The 17,598-nt window shown below is 45.9% G+C and overlaps 3 protein-coding genes across 3 annotated transcripts; all 3 read left to right on the forward strand.

The window, feature by feature from the left end:
- Positions 1–443: 443 nt before the first annotated feature.
- Positions 444–2,089, forward strand: EAH_00041220 (Ras family domain-containing protein, putative; the record flags this gene model as incomplete). Its single annotated transcript, XM_013391815.1, has 4 exons — positions 444–531; positions 858–988; positions 1,260–1,320; positions 1,785–2,089. The coding sequence occupies 4 exons, from the start codon at positions 444–446 to the stop codon at positions 2,087–2,089; spliced, it is 585 nt and encodes a 194-aa protein (XP_013247269.1).
- A 1,321-nt stretch (positions 2,090–3,410) lies between these two features.
- On the forward strand, positions 3,411–10,911 carry EAH_00041230 (hypothetical protein, conserved; the record flags this gene model as incomplete). The annotated part of the gene is made up of 8 exons (XM_013391816.1): positions 3,411–3,446; positions 4,157–4,590; positions 5,080–5,259; positions 5,573–5,696; positions 6,222–6,299; positions 7,035–7,147; positions 7,456–7,536; positions 7,746–10,911. 8 exons carry the CDS (start codon positions 3,411–3,413, stop codon positions 10,909–10,911), a joined length of 4,212 nt encoding a protein of 1,403 aa, XP_013247270.1.
- A 2,532-nt stretch (positions 10,912–13,443) lies between these two features.
- Positions 13,444–15,972, forward strand: EAH_00041240 (hypothetical protein, conserved; the record flags this gene model as incomplete). Its single annotated transcript, XM_013391817.1, has 1 exon — positions 13,444–15,972. One exon carries the CDS (start codon positions 13,444–13,446, stop codon positions 15,970–15,972), a length of 2,529 nt encoding a protein of 842 aa, XP_013247271.1.
- Between the last annotated feature and the right edge of the window lie 1,626 nt (positions 15,973–17,598).

The raw sequence follows: 17,598 nt of genomic DNA on the forward strand, positions 1-17,598 counted from the left end.
TCTGGAGTTTGTTTTGATGTTGCAGCGTCGGGAAAACATCTCTGATGAATCAATATGTAAACAAGAAATTCTCGAATCAATACAAAGCCACCAGTGAGCCGTCTGTACACCGCAGTTTCCCTGACACTGCCATTCGCACTTTTAAATTGGAATTACACATCATTTTTATTCAACATGTTGACTGAAGAATGCTGTTTCCGTGTTGAATTGAATATCATTTTTATTCAATAGATGGAATTAAAATGATATTCAACATATATATATATATATATATATATATATATGCAATTATTACACATACGTATATATACCATTCCTTGTTTTTCAAGTACATCACAGCATCAGCGAAATAAAATGTTTCTGAAAGGAACATTTCATTCTGTGCTGATCTTGCTTGCTGTTTCCCTTGCACGCGGTGTACGTACATCTGAAAAACTCCAGTCATGTTGTGCGCAGTTGGAGCGGATTTCCTCACAAAAGATGTTGTGATTGACGATAAGGAAGTCACTATTCAGATTTGGGATACGGCAGGTAAGATGCAGCAGCACGACAAAACATGTTCGCAAAAAACAGCGAAAGTATTACAACACAACACCACTTTCCTGAAATGATGTTCAGCTTGAACCGGATATGCTTATATGATGCTTGCGCAGCATAAAACCCTAAAGCATATGCCCTAACCACACAAAACATCAGTGCAGAAGCAGCATTTGGCTGTGTAGCATGCACATTGTTGCTCTTCTATTCAAGTGATGCAGATCGTTTCCTACCTTCACTTTTAGGTTTTTTTCCCTGCTGTTTCTACTCTGGAAAAACATTTTTTGTTTGTTGCTGTTGTTGCTGCTGCTGCTTTCTAGGCCAGGAGCGTTTTCAGAGTTTAGGCGTCGCCTTCTATCGCGGAGCTGACTGTTGCGTGTTGGTGTTTGATGTAACAAATCCTAAGTCTTTTGACAGCCTGGAGTCGTGGAAAGAAGAATTTCTCATTCAGGTATTAATACTTTAGAGAAAACAGATTTAGAAACAGAAAGAATGCTCAGCAACGTATACCTGAAGATGAAACGTGGTGTTTATCCCTGCATTTGTTTGCTTTTGCATCACCCAACGACACACTGAGCAGCAATATGTCGCCTTCTTTGCTGCTTAACAATACTAGCAAGCTGATGCAGCGCAGCATCTGCATGCTGCAGAACCTCTTCAGTTCTACTCTTCTGCTGGTCTGCTGCTGCTGCTGCTGTTTTGCTGCGGCTGGTTTGCTGCAGTCCTCTCCGTCAGACCCCGACGCGTTTCCTTTCGTTGTCCTTGGCAACAAAGTCGATGAAAGTGAGCGGAGCCCTCCATCGTACAAATATATAAAAAATGATTGGATAATAGCGTAATGAAGAAATGAAGAGATAAAGCTATAACAATGCATTAGTGTAGTATAGTATAGTAGTAATGCTCTATATTTGAGTATCGTACTACAATAATATATTTTTGTATCTTTTTATTTTATTATTGTAGTATAATACTATATATTAGAGTATTATGCTGCAACAATATATTCGTATATCTTTATATTTAATTATCATTGTAGTATAATACTCTAATATGTAACTTGGCGGTTATTTCTTTTTTGAGGTTTGCAGCAAGGAGAGGAAGAATGAAGCATCCTCTGCCTGTTTCTTTCCCTTCTTCCTTTATAGCAGCAAGAGCAGCATGCATGCATAGTTGCTGATGCATGCATTGAATTGAGGGTTATTCATTCCTTTGCATTTTCTTGTGTTTTGTTTGTTGTCGTTATTCAGAGGAGAAGCGCCGCGTCTCTACAGCGAAGGCGGAAGCCTTCTGCGGCTCTAAAATCAGTTATTTTGAAACAAGTGCAAAACAAGCAACAAACGTCAGCGCTGCATTTGAGGAAATAGCGCGAAAGGCGATGCAGCACGAGACAAAACAAGAACAAATGTACAACAGCAACCCTTCCATGCGCTCCGTGCATGAAGCAGCTGCTAGGCTGTTATATCTTGAATATCATTTCCAAGTTCTCCCTGGAACAGTAGCAGATCTAGAAGTGCTCCTCCTCATTTTATTCAGCAGCTTCAGCTGCCGATAGGGGCCCTCTGCTGCGGTGTATAGACAGATACCTCTTACTGTTGTTTCGTTGCGTTTAGGGCGTTGTTCCTATGAACAAAGTGTTGTAAAGCAAATGCAAGCTTGTGCTGTTTGTGTTTGTGCTGCAGCTACCTGCCTGAAACATTAACACTTACAAACCAGGAAATACGCCCTCAGCACGTTCAAAGCAGCGGCGGCTGCTGCTGATCTGCTGCTGTTCTGCTGCTGTTATGCCGCTGATTTGGGGGGTCTCCTCAGAGCAGCAGCAAGCCCAGGGGGAGTTCAAGTTCTTGTTGTTATTGCAGCGGCTGGCTGTTTTGCTTGGCTGCTTGCATGCGGTGTGGTCTTGTGTTCCTCTGTTGCTTTCTCTCCATCCTCGCTTCCATCTGCATGCACTGCATGCGCTGCATGCATTGCATGCATGCAACAACAGCAGCCTTGGCTGCTGCTGCACACGCATTGTTGGGGTGGCTTCTTCACCGTCTCCAAGTGAAGGTTTCCCTACTTTGATTGTTGAAACTGATGATAGCATTTCAGGAATGGGCTCGCGGCGTGAGACAAAGAAAATAGACAGCTTTTTTAATGGCTGTCTGCGCATGTTGGCTATCGGGTGTCTTTCTTATAACAGAAAGGACAGATTGTAACGAGAAAACAAACCAGTTGTACGCTGTAGATACACCAGAACGCGACACAGCACAGAAGCTCTAGCGATGCTTCTGGGCGGTGTTCCTTCAGTCTTCCAAAAAGCATCAGCCTCCTTAAACTATTCTGAAAATGGGTGCTTATTGTATGTTATTCCCTAGTATTGTGGTTAATACATGTATGGAGTAAAACAATATATAATGATACTCCGTGCATGCGTAAGCTGGCTGCTCCTTCGCCCCGTGTCGGCGATACGGAGGCCACTACTTAACAGGAAAGAGCTGAAGGTGGACTATTCCGAAAGGTTAGGGAAGGAGCTTTCTTTTTCCTGCTGTGTATTCAGTTTATTTTGGAGCAGACTTCAGCTGTGGCAGCTAACCAGAGCGGGCAAGTTCAGAACTTGGACGTGCGAAAGCAACGCCTTTTCAGTAGCAGTAGCTTTCTGGATCTATAGTGAGGAAGAAGTGATACAAATTAGTCTATGGATATACTAGCGGAAGCGTTTATCTCAGTGAGAAGAAGGCAAAGAGCGCAGGGCCCCGACGCGGGAAGGTAGTATGATGGACGTTTGCTGGGGAAGGTGGCTGCAGTGCAGCACCAAAATCAGACAAACTTTAGTACTTTGCGAAAAACAAAAAGAAATTATTCTTTAAACGAAAGTTGTTGAGCTTTTTGCAAAAATGGTGATTGCAGTTCAAGCGGCAAAGTTCTGGGGTGTAAGCACAGTAGAGGCGGCAACGACGGCGAGTGTGAAGAAGCCAATCTGTTGGAGTTGCATTGAATGGATGCAGCAAGGAAACTGTTGAGGAAATATCTTGCATTATATTAAAACTTCCTTTTCGTGCGAAATGAAGGAACAGCAAGCAAAGTTTTGAGGCGGTCAAACCACTCTGGACTGGTCTGCTCATCACTCCGTCGATAGCCTCTCGCGACCCCTTCACACCCTGATCCTGCTGCTGAAGTTCAGGAAAAACGTCGAAATATAGCTTTAAATTACATTTTGTACATTTTCCCTTCATCTCTTTTGCATAAAAGCGCTTACTTTCCCCTATAGAGGAGGTTCTGCACAGGTCCGGCGCGCTGGGACGGTCGCCTCGTCGGGGGCCCCGGTTGCGTATTGTCTGGCCATTTGTTCGATGATATCGAGTTGAATTTCTCGCTTTTTTCAGTCGCATCTTATTTTGTGCTCTTTCCAACATCTTACCTCTCCTGTTCGGGGGCTCCAAGCTCCTTCGCTGGAGCGGAGTGTACGAACAGCCAATCGACTTGAAGCAGCGGCAGCAATGGACAGTTTGTTCGGGTGCAGGAGTGTTCTATTTCCCCATACTTGGGGTGTATGCGCGCTATGAAGAAGCAGACACAGCGCACCACCTCTCCTGTTTGTGAGACGCGGGTTCAGCAGTCTTCATTCAGCTTTCCTGTACAGGCATACAGCCCGTTTCAGAGACAGCCTCCTACTCCTCTTGCAGCTCCTGCTCCACCGCAGAGAGTCCGGCGGGGTGTATCTGCATCTTTGCAGGCTTGTGCAGTAGGCAGGGGGTCGGCCGCAACGCCGCAGAGAAAGTCATTCAATGAAGGGGGAGGCCGGGACACCAGTAGCAACAGCAGCAGCAGCAGCGCGTCTCAAGCCCTTATTTCAAGGGAAATACCCTCAGCTGAACGAAACGAAAGAGGCCGTATAGACGCCAAGATGTCTGTACACCACCGCGTGGCTGTTGCGGAGTCCCAGGGCTTCTTACGAGCTAAAGTCGCTGCAAAAGAACAACTTTGCTCTCAGGTCATTGGTGAAAATCAAACACTTATTCGACAGCTGGAGGAGATAAAGGCGCAACACAGGCAAACGGTTGAGAGGCTGAAGGCGTGAGGTGTCTATACAGCAACAATTATACATAATCGATAGATAGATAGATATAGATAGACAGATAGACAGATAGATAGATAGATAGATAGATAGATTGATTGATTGATTGATTGGTAGGTATGCTACTTCTGTTGACCCGCATGGTACTACTGTCTCATTCCTACAGTGTTTAGGGAGTTAGTGCGTTATAGGTTTATGAAAGGACATTCTTATACCTCTAATGAACAGCAGCAGCAGCAGCAGCAGCAGTTAATTGGAATTTGGGTTTTCAGTTGCAGTCGGCTGCACTAAACCTCAATTGTTGATATACCACCTCCTATCTGTTTGTCTTGCTGCGCTCTGTAAAGCATTCTTGTATTGCTACAGCAGCAGCACTACTATAAGTTATCCATGCAATATCTGTAAAAATGACATATATACTTTATGAAATGCATATAAACAAATGTATCTATAACTACATATATTCTGCTGCTGCTGTGCTTCTGCAGCGAGGCTTCAGCGGTGGTGCAGCAGCTGCTAGTAGACACCGCTGTGTACAGAGACAGCAACGACAACCTACTAAGGAAGCTGCAGCTACAGGAGAGACAATCAGCAAATGATGCATTGCGCGCTCGCCAGGCAGAGAGACGTAGCCAAGAGGCTGAGGATAAGTTGCTCGTCTTGAAGAGGTCAGCAGCAGCAGAAGAAGCAGCAGCAAGATGCAGCAGCAGCAGCAGCAGCAGTAGCATTTGTAGCAGCGACAGCAGCAGCAGTTGCAGCAATAGCAGCTACAGCCGCCCTGTGCTGCTGTTGTGCCTGCTGCTGCTGCCTGCGCGAGTGCCGCTGTTTTTTGCTGCACTGTACCTGTAATATATAAAAGATTATATAGAAATATGTGATTATATATAAATATATATTTGTATGTATATTGGCCTTGCCGTCTTCATTCAAATAAGTAACTGCTTCAATTGGCATTTGTTGCATGTTTGTGTTCTATTTTAGGTTTGTTTCAGGGCTACAAGAGAAACAAAAACAATTAGAAGAAGAAGCAAATGCCTTTGCTGCTGCATTCCGCTCCTTAAAGGGGTCTCTAGGCCGGTTTGCTGCGGGTCTCGCTGCATGCAATGTGCGTGTTGAGCTAAAATAAACTAAAATAACCTAAAAATAAGAAAAGGAATAAACATAATTGAATATTAGAAGGTGCACATTGAGGGGATATAATAAAAGGCTCACTTCTATTACCTGTGCATACACCCCCAAACATTCCTCTCTTGTTGCTGTTGCTGCAGTTTTCAGAAGATGAGAAAGCAACAATGCAGCAGCTTCCAGAGATGGTGTCGTTGGGGGTTAATCGCATGCAGGCAAGCAACAACATGCCTGCTGCTGCTGCTGCAGCTGCTGTTGGAGCTGCAGCAGCTACTGCTGCTGTTGGTGCTGCTGTTGTTGTTGCTTTTGCTACAGTTGGTGGTGCAGTTGTTGCTTCTGCTGCAGTTGGTTGTGCAGTTGTTGTTGCTGTTGCTGCTGCTGGGAATGAATAATGTATAGCGGCGGCGGAAGCTGCTTCAGCACAACTGAGTATAGGGGAGAGAAGATGCTGCATTTTGTCTACCTTTTGTTTATTCTTTGTTTGCATGCATGCATTAAAATGCAGTTGGAGTTAAATGAAATTGAGGCGGCGTTGCTGGCGAAAGGATTTGTAAAAGAAGTCAGCGCAAAGGGCATTTTGCAGGTATTTGTTCTGCAGTAATATTAAATATATACAGTATAATACTGCCAAGTATAAAGTATAATAGTATTAAATACAAAGTATAATAGTATTAAATACAAAAATAATGTATAATACTATTAAATATAGAATCGAGTGGTACTAATTTTTATGATAGAATGAGATATAAAGTATAGGAGTATTCATATTAAGTAGGAACAAAACAAGGTAATTAGTAAAATAGTATTGAACATAGCGAATAAAGGAATGAATAAAATAAGTCGAGCGTAGGACTAAAATATTAACAACAGTATGACCAAGGCTGCGCTACAAAGTAAAATAATATTAAATAAAAAGACAAAAGGCATTAAAAAGAATTCTGTTCTGCTTTTTATCTTTAAACTCTGTTTAAAATACTCTTCTATTTTTCCTTCCTTATAGAGTCTTTCTATTAATGAAGATAAACCCTCTTCAATGGTGCCGGCAGCGGAGGCAACTCGCCTCCAAAGAGAGCGAAAAATGTGGGAAAATAAATACGTGGTGAGTCCTCAGGTGTATGCACACCTCAATTTGCACACATGTCTTTGATACGCTTCCTCTCGCTCTCGCTGCATCCTGCTGCTGCTTGTGGTGCTGCTGCTTCTGCTGCTTCTGGTGCTGCTGCTACTACTGCTGGATCTTCTTCTGCTGCCTCTGTTGTTGCTTCTGCTCTTGCCACTGTTTCTGCTTCTGCTGCTGCTGTTGTTGCTGCTGCTGCAGCGAGTAGAAAAGGAGCTGCGAGCGGTGCAGAAGGACCTCGAAGAGGTAAAGAGGGAGAATTCAAGAAAAGCTGATGTCTTGCTGAAATTGCGACTGAGAGATCACCGCCTCAAGTAAATCAAACTATTTTTTCCCTCTAATTTATTTAAATAAAACTGCATGCATTTGCTGCTGCAGTGTGCATGCACAAAGGGATGGCGTTGCTGCTGGAGCAGCAACTGCTGCAGCCAAGCTGAGAAATTCACGCTGAGATGTACAGACAGGCTGGTGCTGCTGCTGCACTGCCTGTTGGGGTGTACTTACACCTCATATCCTTTGTCGATGGTTTTACCGCCGCTGCGCGAGGGTTGTGGTCGGTTGTGGAGCGTTGTTAGCGAAGCGCTGCTCTCTGTTGCTGCTGCTGCTGCTGCTGTCTATGCAGACAGCAAGATGCCGAATTTGCTGCAGCGAAGAAGAAGACGCAGGAGTTGCAGTCTCAAGTGGAAGGTCTGCGCAAGGAGAGGTGAGGTATATTGCCTCTTCAAATCAATATCTTTTGGGGTTTATTGTCTCTTTAAATGAATATCTATTCTTCTCCCTTCTCTCTCCATTCGTATTATACAAGCAGACGACAGCCTCACCTGCACCCCAGCACCTGTCCTTCTGCTACTCATTTTTGCTGCTGCTGCTGCTGCTGCTGTTGCTGCTGCTGCTGTTGTTTGTTTGCTGCAGAGATGCCTTAGCTGCTTGGAAGAGCTCTCACCCCATATACAAAGGATACAGAGTGCCGTCTGCTGCTCCTAGAGAGCCCTCCTCGCAGCCCCGTACTCATTCACTGCATAGGGTTGCTTCTGTTGTCTCTCTTGCTTCGAGAACCAGCAGAGCAGCAGCAGAACATGACGGTGCCGCAGCAACAGCAGCAGCAGCAAGAAGCCCTGCATCAGCAGCAAGAAGAGACGCAGCAGCAGCAGCAGCAGCAGCAAGAGATGCTGCAGGCATGCTTAAGCTGCACACAACAAGGAAACCGTCTCCTGGGGAGGGTTTCTTATCTCGATCTGCTTCAGGTGTCTCCATAGCCAGCAGCAGAAGAGTCCCGTCTGTAGCCTCAGCGAGATTGTCTTCTCCTGCTGTTGCTGCTCCTGCTCCTGGTGCTTCTGCTGCTTTGAGGCTTATGAAGGTGCATAGTCCCAGCGCTCCCGAGCTGCAGCGGCAGTCTGCAGCGGGTGCATCAGCAGCAGATCAAGCAGCAGCAGCAGCACCAACTGTGAAGTCGCTAAGCTCTCCAGCGCTTCCTGCAGCAGCACTCAGCAGCCCTACCACACCTCTCAGCCGCGAGGCCTCTAGGCACTTCCTTGAAGCTGAAGGAATGAAGCTGCTGAGGCGCAGCAGCAGCGGCAGCAAGTCCGCTGCTGCTGCTTCTGATGCTGCTGCTGCTGCTCCAGGCGCCGCAAGAGGAAGGACAGGCTCTAGACAAGGAGAAGAAAAAGGAGACAGGAGACAGCTAAATAAAAGCAGCAGCTTCACTCAGCAATTAACACTGACCCTACCGCGAAGCCCTCGCTCTGTAGTGACACCAGCGTTTGCTGCTGCCCCTGCAGCAGGAGCAGCAGCAGCAGAGGATGCAAGAGATAGCCGCGAAGCAGCACAAGCAGCAGCAGCAGCAGCAAGTGGGATAGGAGGAGAAGCAGAAAAGAGCAGAGAGGGTGTGGAGCGTCTTACTTCTTTCTTCAGCAGCGCATTCACCAAAGCAGCAGAAAAAGAAAAAGAGCTGACGAACTTGCAACAGCAGCAGCAGCAGCAGCAGCGGCTGCTGATACCGGGGCGCAGCCCTAGGGTACAGTCTGTTGCCTCCTCCCAGCGAAGAACGGCAAGGCGAGAGGAGAAAGGAGACCCTATTAAACGAGAGACGTCTGCTGCATCAATTCAATCTGCTGCTCACGGATTCCGCAGGATTCATGTGGAGTTGCAAGACAAGAATGAAGCTGCTGCAGCAGCAGCTGCTGCTGCTGCAGCAGAGGACGGAAGCGATGACGGCGAGCCGCTGAGCCCCAAGAGCCGCATTGGGAGAGCGCAGGCAATTGCCTTTATGGAGGGTAGCAGCAGCAGAGCCCGCAGCAGCAGCAAAAGACCTACAGGAGACGCTCGAAGAGATGCTGCAGCAGCAGATGCAGCCAGAGGAATCTCAAGAGTTAATTCTTCTGCCTCTGTGGCTTCCGTCAGAACCCTGCGATCTCCAAGGCCTATTGCTGCTGATGCTGCTGCTGCTGCTGATGCTGCTGCTTCTACTGCTGCACATGCTGTTGATGCTGCAGCAGCAGCAGCAAAAGCCGCTGAAGACTCCGCTGCTGCACACGGAAGCAAACAAAAGGCCCCCCCACCCCCTGCAGCGCTGGTAGCTCCAGCAGCAGCAACAGCAGCAGCAGGCCCTGCAGCAGCAGCAGCACCAGCAGCTGCTGTAACAGAGACAGAGGCCCCTTCGCTGCAGCAGCAGCAGCAAACGTCTCGACGAGTTGAGCGGCGCCATCTCGACGTGCTGGGCTCTCGAGTGCCAGGACAGCAGCAGCAGCAGCAGCAGCAAGCATCGAAAAGAGAACCTGCTGCAGCAACTCTTCCTCTATCCCCGCGTAGTGTCTCCTCTGCCTTGCATGGTGCAGACGCCTGGGCTAAGAAAGAAGACACCCCAACGGCGAGACGCATAATGAAACCAGCAGAGAAGGAGACAGATGCAGCTGCAGCAGCACCTCCAGCAGCTGCTGCAGCACCTCCAGTAGCAGGAGCACCACTCAGCAGCGACATGGAGGCCTTACTGCAAAAATACCTGGGGACACCGACGCAGCAGCCAGGAGACAGCAAGGAGACAGCAGCAGTAGCATCAGCAGCATCAGCAGAAGCAGCACCAGCACAACCAGCAGCAGCAACGCACAAGGCAGCAAACAAACAACCAGGGCCCCCGCCCTCCGCGCGACTGAGAACAGCTGAAACAGCAGCAGTAGCCTCAAAAGCAGCAGCAGCAGCAGCAGCAGCGGGGCAGAGGAGCGCGGCGCTGCTGCAAGGAGACAGGGCGCAGAACAGCAATAAGCAAGAAGGAGACACCTCAGGAGACACCGCAAACATAATGCAGCAAAGAAGAGACGCGGAGGCAGCTCCCTCCGGCGCCACGGCAGCGCAGCAAGGCGGGCCAGCAGCAGCAGTAGCAGCAGCACCAGCACCAGCAGCAGCAGCAAGCGAAGAGACAACAAGGCTTCCGATAAACACATCCAGAGAAGCAGCCCAACAACAACTGCAGCAGCAGCAGCAGCAGCCGATGGTTCGCTTAGGAACAAGGGCAGGAAGGCCTTCTCAGATTATCACTGGGGTATTGAAGGCCCCCCCTAAACACTCTCCAGGTGTCTCTCCACATCATCTGCTGCTGCAGCCTCAGTCTGCGTCTCCTACAGAACATCCAGCTGCTGCTGCTGCTGCGGATTCTGCTGCTGCTGACCCTGCTGCTGCTGGTGCTGCTGCAACGAGCGGTGGTAGGAGTTTGCATGAGGCTCAGGCCTCACCGAAAAGAGACACAGCTGAATCTCAAAGCAGCAGCAGCAGCAGCAACAGCAGCAGCAGCAGCAGCAGCAGCAACAGACCCAAGGAAGCGGCGCCTCGAGCTGAGAGAGAGGCAGCAGCTATCCCAAGCTCACTTGCTGCTGCTGATGCTGGTGCTGCTGATGCTGCTGCTGGTGCTGCTGAGAAGCTTGAAAAAGCAGAGAGCTTAAAGGAGGGCTCAGCAGCAGCACCAGCAGCAGCAGCAGCAGCAGCTCCTCAGCGGAAGCGGCTGTCTGCTGGAGAAGGCGCAGCAGAAAGCTGGGCGATGGCCCCACCTAAATTAAATATCAGCGCTTTAAGGAGATCTCCTTATTGAAAAATTTTATTACTTTTATTTATTATTCTTTATTATTCACTTTTACAAAACTTTTATTACTTTTTTAATTATTGTTTATTATTTATTTATCGCGTATTATTTATTATGTGTTACTTACATAATAAATAATATTAAAGGTTTTTAGTATTAAAAAACTCATTACTATTATTTATTATCCACCGCTAATTCCTTTTATTCGTAATTCTTTACTGTTATTTATTGTTTATTTCTTTTATTTCTTATTTATTATGTATTACTTTTATTACTTATTTATTATTATTTATTACTCTTATTGATTATTATATATTATTTGTTACTTCTATTTATTTTCATTTATTACCTATTACTTCTATTTATTATTGTTATTTACTACGTTTCTTTATTCTTACTTAGTATCTATAACTATTACTATCGTTATCATTGTTGTTGTTGCTGCTGTTGTTGGTGCTGCTGCCGCTCTTAGTTGTTGTCTGCTATAATTCGTATATCATTTATTATTATATTGTTTATTTGTATGATTAATAATTATTATTTTCTGCTTTTTATTGTTCTTATATACTTGGCGTTTCTACTGTTTGTTATTTGTTGTTTTCATCTCTTTTATTATTTGTTTTTTATTTTTTCTTCTTCTGCTTATTGCTGTTTTCCCTTGCTACTTTCCCCTCGTAGCCCACAGCAGCAGCAGCAACAGCAGCAGAAATAAGGCTCCTGCACCATTAGAAGAAATATCTTTTTTCTGTTTTGTGGTCTCCGTCTCTTACCCGTTGTTTCGTTAGAGAACAAAGAAAGAAAGGAAAGTAAATGAAGGCCTTTCTTATTCTTTTGTAAGTATTCATAACAAATTAGGTTTTTATTTCCTACTTATTATTTATTATTTACTAGTTCTTATTTATTATTTATCGTTTCCCTTGTTTTTTACTACTTGCTGTCTGCCTATTAATTGTTTCCCCAGACAACGAGACATTTTCCCTGTTATTTCTGTTTGGAATTACTTGGGTTATACTGAGGGCAGCAAAGAGAGGCATTTGTTTGTATATTTCTTTCTTTTTGCATGCAATTGTTGTTGCTGTCTTGAATACAGCAACAATCGCGCATGCAGCTGTAGCTGCTGTTTCCTCTGTGCAGCAGCAGACTCAGCCCCATGCATGCAAAGTCGCATACTGTCTGCTGCTGCACGCAGCAATTCTTTCTAATAGGGCTTTATCCTGCTGCTACACCCGAGAAGGTGTTAGGTATTATCTCTTAAATGTTTGCATGCATGCAAGCATGCATGCGCCCCCGCTGCATGCGCTGGCGCAGCAGAAGCAGCAGTAGCAGCAGCAGCAGTGTTAATGAATTAAAGCTGCTGTTAATATTATATTTATTTATTTAATAATCAGAGACTACACCCTCTCTCCCTGTGCAAAACGTTGGTGATCTGCTCGTTCCTGCTGCCTTTGCAGCATTTATATGCATTTCAAGCATATGTTAATAGAAACAAATAAATATTCATAAATAAACATAAAAACCCCTTTACATTAAAGGAGGGGAGCTCAACTAAGGTGTACGCTCACCTCAAACGCAAGCAGGCGAGCAGCGGTCCTCAGAAAGAAGGAGAGAGTTCTAATATATTGCTGCTTTTGTTGTTGTTATAAGAAGAATAATGATTAATATTATGCATTAAAAAGATATAAAGTTTCTTTAAATTGTTTATATCCTGAAAACAACAAGAATAAACACCCTCAATAGCGAGCAGCAGCGCCGGCATGGGGAGCTGCTGCTGCTGCTGCTTTTGCTGCCGGTGCTGCAGCTGCAGGGCATCATTCCTTTTGAGTAAAAGTGAAGGTAATTTCTTTAAACATCATTAAATACATTTTGATTGTTGCTGCAGCAGGAGAAGAGAGAGAAGGTATTTTTGTTGTTTATTTATTATTCTGAGGGGCAGCTGCTTTCACTCGCTGCTGCTGCGGCTGGAGCTGCTGCGGCTGCTACCGCAGCAGCAACCGCAGCAGCGGCTGCAGCGGCAGCAGTGGATGCTGCTGCTGCTGCTGCTGTTTCCCTGTTCTGTTTCTTTTTCTGAGCAATAAAGTGTTGGGGGTTGGTGCTGCTGATGCTGCAGCTCTGCTACAGCAACGGCATAGTCTTATATGACTTCTTGCTGCCGCAGCCAGCGCCTTGCTGCGTTCTAGGCTGAGAGAAGCCCTAAGGTTTTTCTTTTTTGTTCATGTTTGTTTTTGCTGTTGCTTATTGCAGTTTTTAACGCCTCTTTTTATTCTTTTTTCTTCCACCGCAAGGCCCCACACCGGAGGCCCCGGGGGATCGATCGATCCCCGAGAGGCTCTCGATAGTGTTGCCGTCTAGCGAGGTATTTTGTTGCATGCAAGAGGAAGCAGAAGGGCGGCAACAGCGGCGTTCAGTTTGTTATTTCCATCTTATATGATGAAAGAGAAGCCCTCTGTTTGCTGCTGCAGCAGCAGCAGCAGGAGCAGGAGGCGTAGCTGCATCAGCAGCATAAGCTGCAGCAGTAGCTGGCGTCGTCGGTTGCCTCGCGCTATGTTTCTCTGCGCAGCAGCTGTTGCTATATTTATTGCATGCAGTGGTGGTGATAATGCTGCTACTGCTGGTGCTTGGGGAGCTGAAGCAGCAGAAGCGTTTGGTGACGATCAGGTTCAAGTAGAGACTGTGCAGGAACAAGTAGAAGAATCCGCTGCTGCTGCTGGTGGTAGTGCAGCAGAAGCATCAGCAGCAGGAGCAGCAGGGCCTACAGGGTCTGTAGAAGCAGGGGGAGGGCATATACTATCTGCAAGGGGTTCTAGAGGAGGTACTTCAAAGACAGCAGGGAGATCTAGAAGAGAGACGTTTATGGCTAGAGTAACACAGGTTGCAGGAAACAGTAAAGTGCGTTCTCACTTATCTACTGTTCTTCTTCTTTGTGGTTTATTGTTTGTCTTCGGAGTTGCCCGTTGGTTAAACGCTGAGGAAGTAGCTGCTGCAGCACGTGCAGCAGCAGCAGCAAGACGTGAAGAGCTGCAGAAGTCTTTGGATGAGTACGAGAAGAAAATAAAAGAATCGACGGATATTACAAAAGAATTAGCAGAGAGGAAGGCCGAAGCTTCGAGGAGACAAGCGGAGGTTCAAGCAGCAGCACTGGAGGCAGAGAAAGCAGAGGCAGAATTATTCGAGCAACTGAGTTCACAAGGTAGAGGCGGTGGAGAGTTGCTGCAATTAGTGCGCAGGATGGACAAAGAAGCAGAGGCTCTAGAAGAAGAAACTCGAGTGCTGCAAGAAAAAATCAAAGCATTCTCAGATATGGCGTCTGAAGATATCTCAGGCATCCTTACGAAGACGTTTGAAGAACAGAAGAAATTAGCGGAGAAGAAGAGGGCTGTTGTAGAGAGAATGGCTGAGATGGCTCTGTTGGAAGCACGGTGGGGTGAAGCTCTTAGTACTCAAGGGGGAAGCATTTTAGAAGAGATACAGATAGCTACGCAAGAGTTAGAGGACCTTAAGAAGAAGAAGCTAGAGTTAAAGAAAGAAAAGATAGAGAATGCGAAGGCAGGCTTATCTAATGAAGAAAAACAAGAAACAAAGACTAGGTTAGAGGCGCAGGTGCGGCAGCTAAGGGCACAGATATCACAGAAAAATGATGAAAGGGCTGAGAAAGAAAAAGAAGTAGAAGAGCTAAAAGCAGATTTAGAGGAACGTAAGGGCCAGCTCGACGAGTTAAAGAGAGAAATACAAGATGCAAAGGCAAAGAAGGAGTCCGTGGAGTCAGACTTTGAGACAAAGAGAAGAGAATTCTTAGATGCATTAGCCCCTCTAGAGCAAGCTGTAGAATCAAGAGAAAAAGAAAATGCTTCTCTTTCAAGCATAAGGAAGGACACCGGAGACAGACTAGGGACGGTAAAAGAGCAGCTTGCATGCAAGGCTATTGCCCAAGAAGCTCTAGAACAACATAAAGAATTAGAAGAGTATGAGAGAAAATTAGCAGAAGAACATGTTAGCGAACAAAGACGTGAGTATGAAGAAGAAATAAGCGAGCTGACTATACAGCTGAGTGGTGGCGGTCTTGGGCCGAAGACTCGTAATGTTCTGGAGAAGAGAATAGATTTCTTGAAGGGAAAACACAAAGATGCAGCAGAAAAAGCACTGGAAGAAGCAAGAAGATCTGGAGAAGATTTATTCTTAACTCTTGAGTCTAGGTGCGTGGGAGAGCATAGAACTGCCTTAGGCATATTCCGTTACTTTGACGAGAGAATAGACAACGAGGCAGAAAACCCTGATCTTGTGCGGCAGTTTTTGGTTTCTCAACGCGATTTTGAGGAGAAAAGATTAAAGACATTAAATCTAATGGATAGAGCATCAGAGATAGCAAGACAGCGCTCGTTCGGACAAGAGATAAGGAGTCTCTTTGGGGACAATAAGAGTACGTCAGCAGTACTTAAAGCTGAACGAGACAGGATAGAAGGCTTGCTGCAGACGACAAGAGAGAGGTTAGATACTGCAAACAGAAGAAGAAGTAGGGCCAGGAGAGGTCTGCTGTCTCTTCCTAGACACGATAAAGACGATGGTAGCAGCGCAACAGACACCGACCCCACAGGAACGACGAGAATAATTTTGAAGAGACGTTTGTTGGGAGAGAATACATTGATTACCTTTTATACAGAAAGAATTCGTAGATTAGAAGAAGCACTGAAAGACCTAGACATCACGTATGGAGACAAACTAGCAGCAGCAAGAAGTGCGTGGACGGAGATTAAGAAAGACTTCACTACACCTGAAGCACGCTGGGAAGTTGCTGGAGCAACAGACGATGCATTAAAAGCAATAGGCACATCGGAAGAGAGTTTAGCTCAAGTAGAAGACTACGTAGAGGAAGATGATGAAGAGAAGCAAGCAGAAGAAATACTTAAAGGAATTGACGATGATGGATCTGTTTCTGATGCTGACCTACTTCAAATTCCTGTTGTTGATACCTGGGATATCACAGAGATTATCCGTAGATTTGCGGAAGAAGAACAGATGCCATCAACACAAGGGGGAACAGCAGAAGAAGTAGGCGATGCAGCAAGCAGCAAGTAAAGGACACGGCAGATGCCGCTGCAGCGGAAGTAAAAGAAGATGCATATTAAGACGGAGAATGCAGGTAAAGAAGGAGATTGAATCAAAGGAGACATATTAACCAGAGGGATGCGGAAGGAGAGAGAGCTAAACAGGTGCTGTTATATTTACAATGCATTTGCTGATTGCATGCATGCATAAAGGAGGCAGAAGACAAACAAAGACAACGCAGCCCTATCTCCTGGCCAGCAGCAAACAAGAAGGCCAGGTGCCTGTACACCTGAGCAGCAGCAGCAGCAGCAACTTGCGTAGCTTCATTAGCTGCAGCAGTTGCAGCTGCAACGACAGCAGCAGCAGCAACAATAGCCACAGCAGCAGCAACAGCTGCTGCTGCTGTTGCTGCAGCGTGAATATCGTGCGTCAAGACTGAGTTGTTTGCTTTTGCTGTGTTGTCTTCTGTCTCTCGTGTGCATGCAAGGAAGGTCTGGATAAGAAGACAGCTGCCGCTGCTGCCGCTGCTGCTGCTGCTGCTGCAGTCAGCACCAATCTTCACTGGGAAACAGCTGCTGTGGGCTGAGGGGTCTTTGTTGCTGCGGGTGTCACCTTTTGCTGCATTTCTTTTTCTTTGTTCTTTCTGCTGCTTCTGCATGCACTGGCCTCGCATTTCAATCCTTCCCAGCAGCAGCAGCGGCAGCACCAGCGGGGAGAAGCAGCAGCAGCTGTTGCTGCAGCAGCTGCAGGAGCAGGTCGCAGAGGCACATGGCTACTGCATTATTCTGTTGCGTGGTTTCTCCGTTTCTTCTTACCTACTTATTTATCTGTATCCTTATCTACCTGGGGCTTGAAGTTCTCTTCCGGTTTCTGAATGTAGCTGCAAGGCCCTCAGCCTGTTGGTGTTCAATTGTATTAAGTTTCTTTATAAATATATATATATATTATATATATAATATATATATACATATATATGCATACATTGCAGCAAGTTCCTATACAAATATATAAATATATAGATATATATATATATATATATATATATATTTATATATTGCAACAAGTTTCTTTCTATATATATGTATATTCTATATATATAGAATATACATATATATAATAAATATGTATATTCATGTATATATACGTACATATCTATCTGCTTAGTTGTAGATATATATGTCTTGCTGCACGGAATGCTGCAGCTGCTGCTGCAGCGGCTGCTGCTACAGCTGCTGCCGCTGCTGCTGCCGCTGCTGCTGCTGCAGCTGCTGCCGCTGCTGCTGCCGCTTTCATGCCAGTAGCAGCAAGCGGTGCATCTATACAAATATACAAGTATTTACTTATTTGTATATTCGTAGTTATTGCAACCAGCTCCGAATCGCTGCGGCTGGCCTCAACAAAGAAGATTAACCTCCGTTTCTATAGCAAAAGATGCGTTCAGTTTAGGTGTATCTGCAGTCTCTTTAGTGTCTTCTGCCTCCTTTCTCTTCCCTATACTGTCTTCTGTCTCATCCCTGATACTACTTGGCTTCTGCTTGCTGTTTGCTGTCTCTGCTGTCTTCCCTAAGCTATTTTCTGTCTCCTTTTCTGATCGCCGCTGGACACTCTCTCCTCTCTGGTGCATACTATCTCCTTCCAAGTGTACACTGTCTCTTT

This window comes from Eimeria acervulina, genomic scaffold, assembly GCF_000499425.1.
Source record: "Eimeria acervulina Houghton genomic scaffold, Eah_scaff517, whole genome shotgun sequence".
Lineage (NCBI taxonomy): Eukaryota > Apicomplexa > Conoidasida > Eucoccidiorida > Eimeriidae > Eimeria > Eimeria acervulina.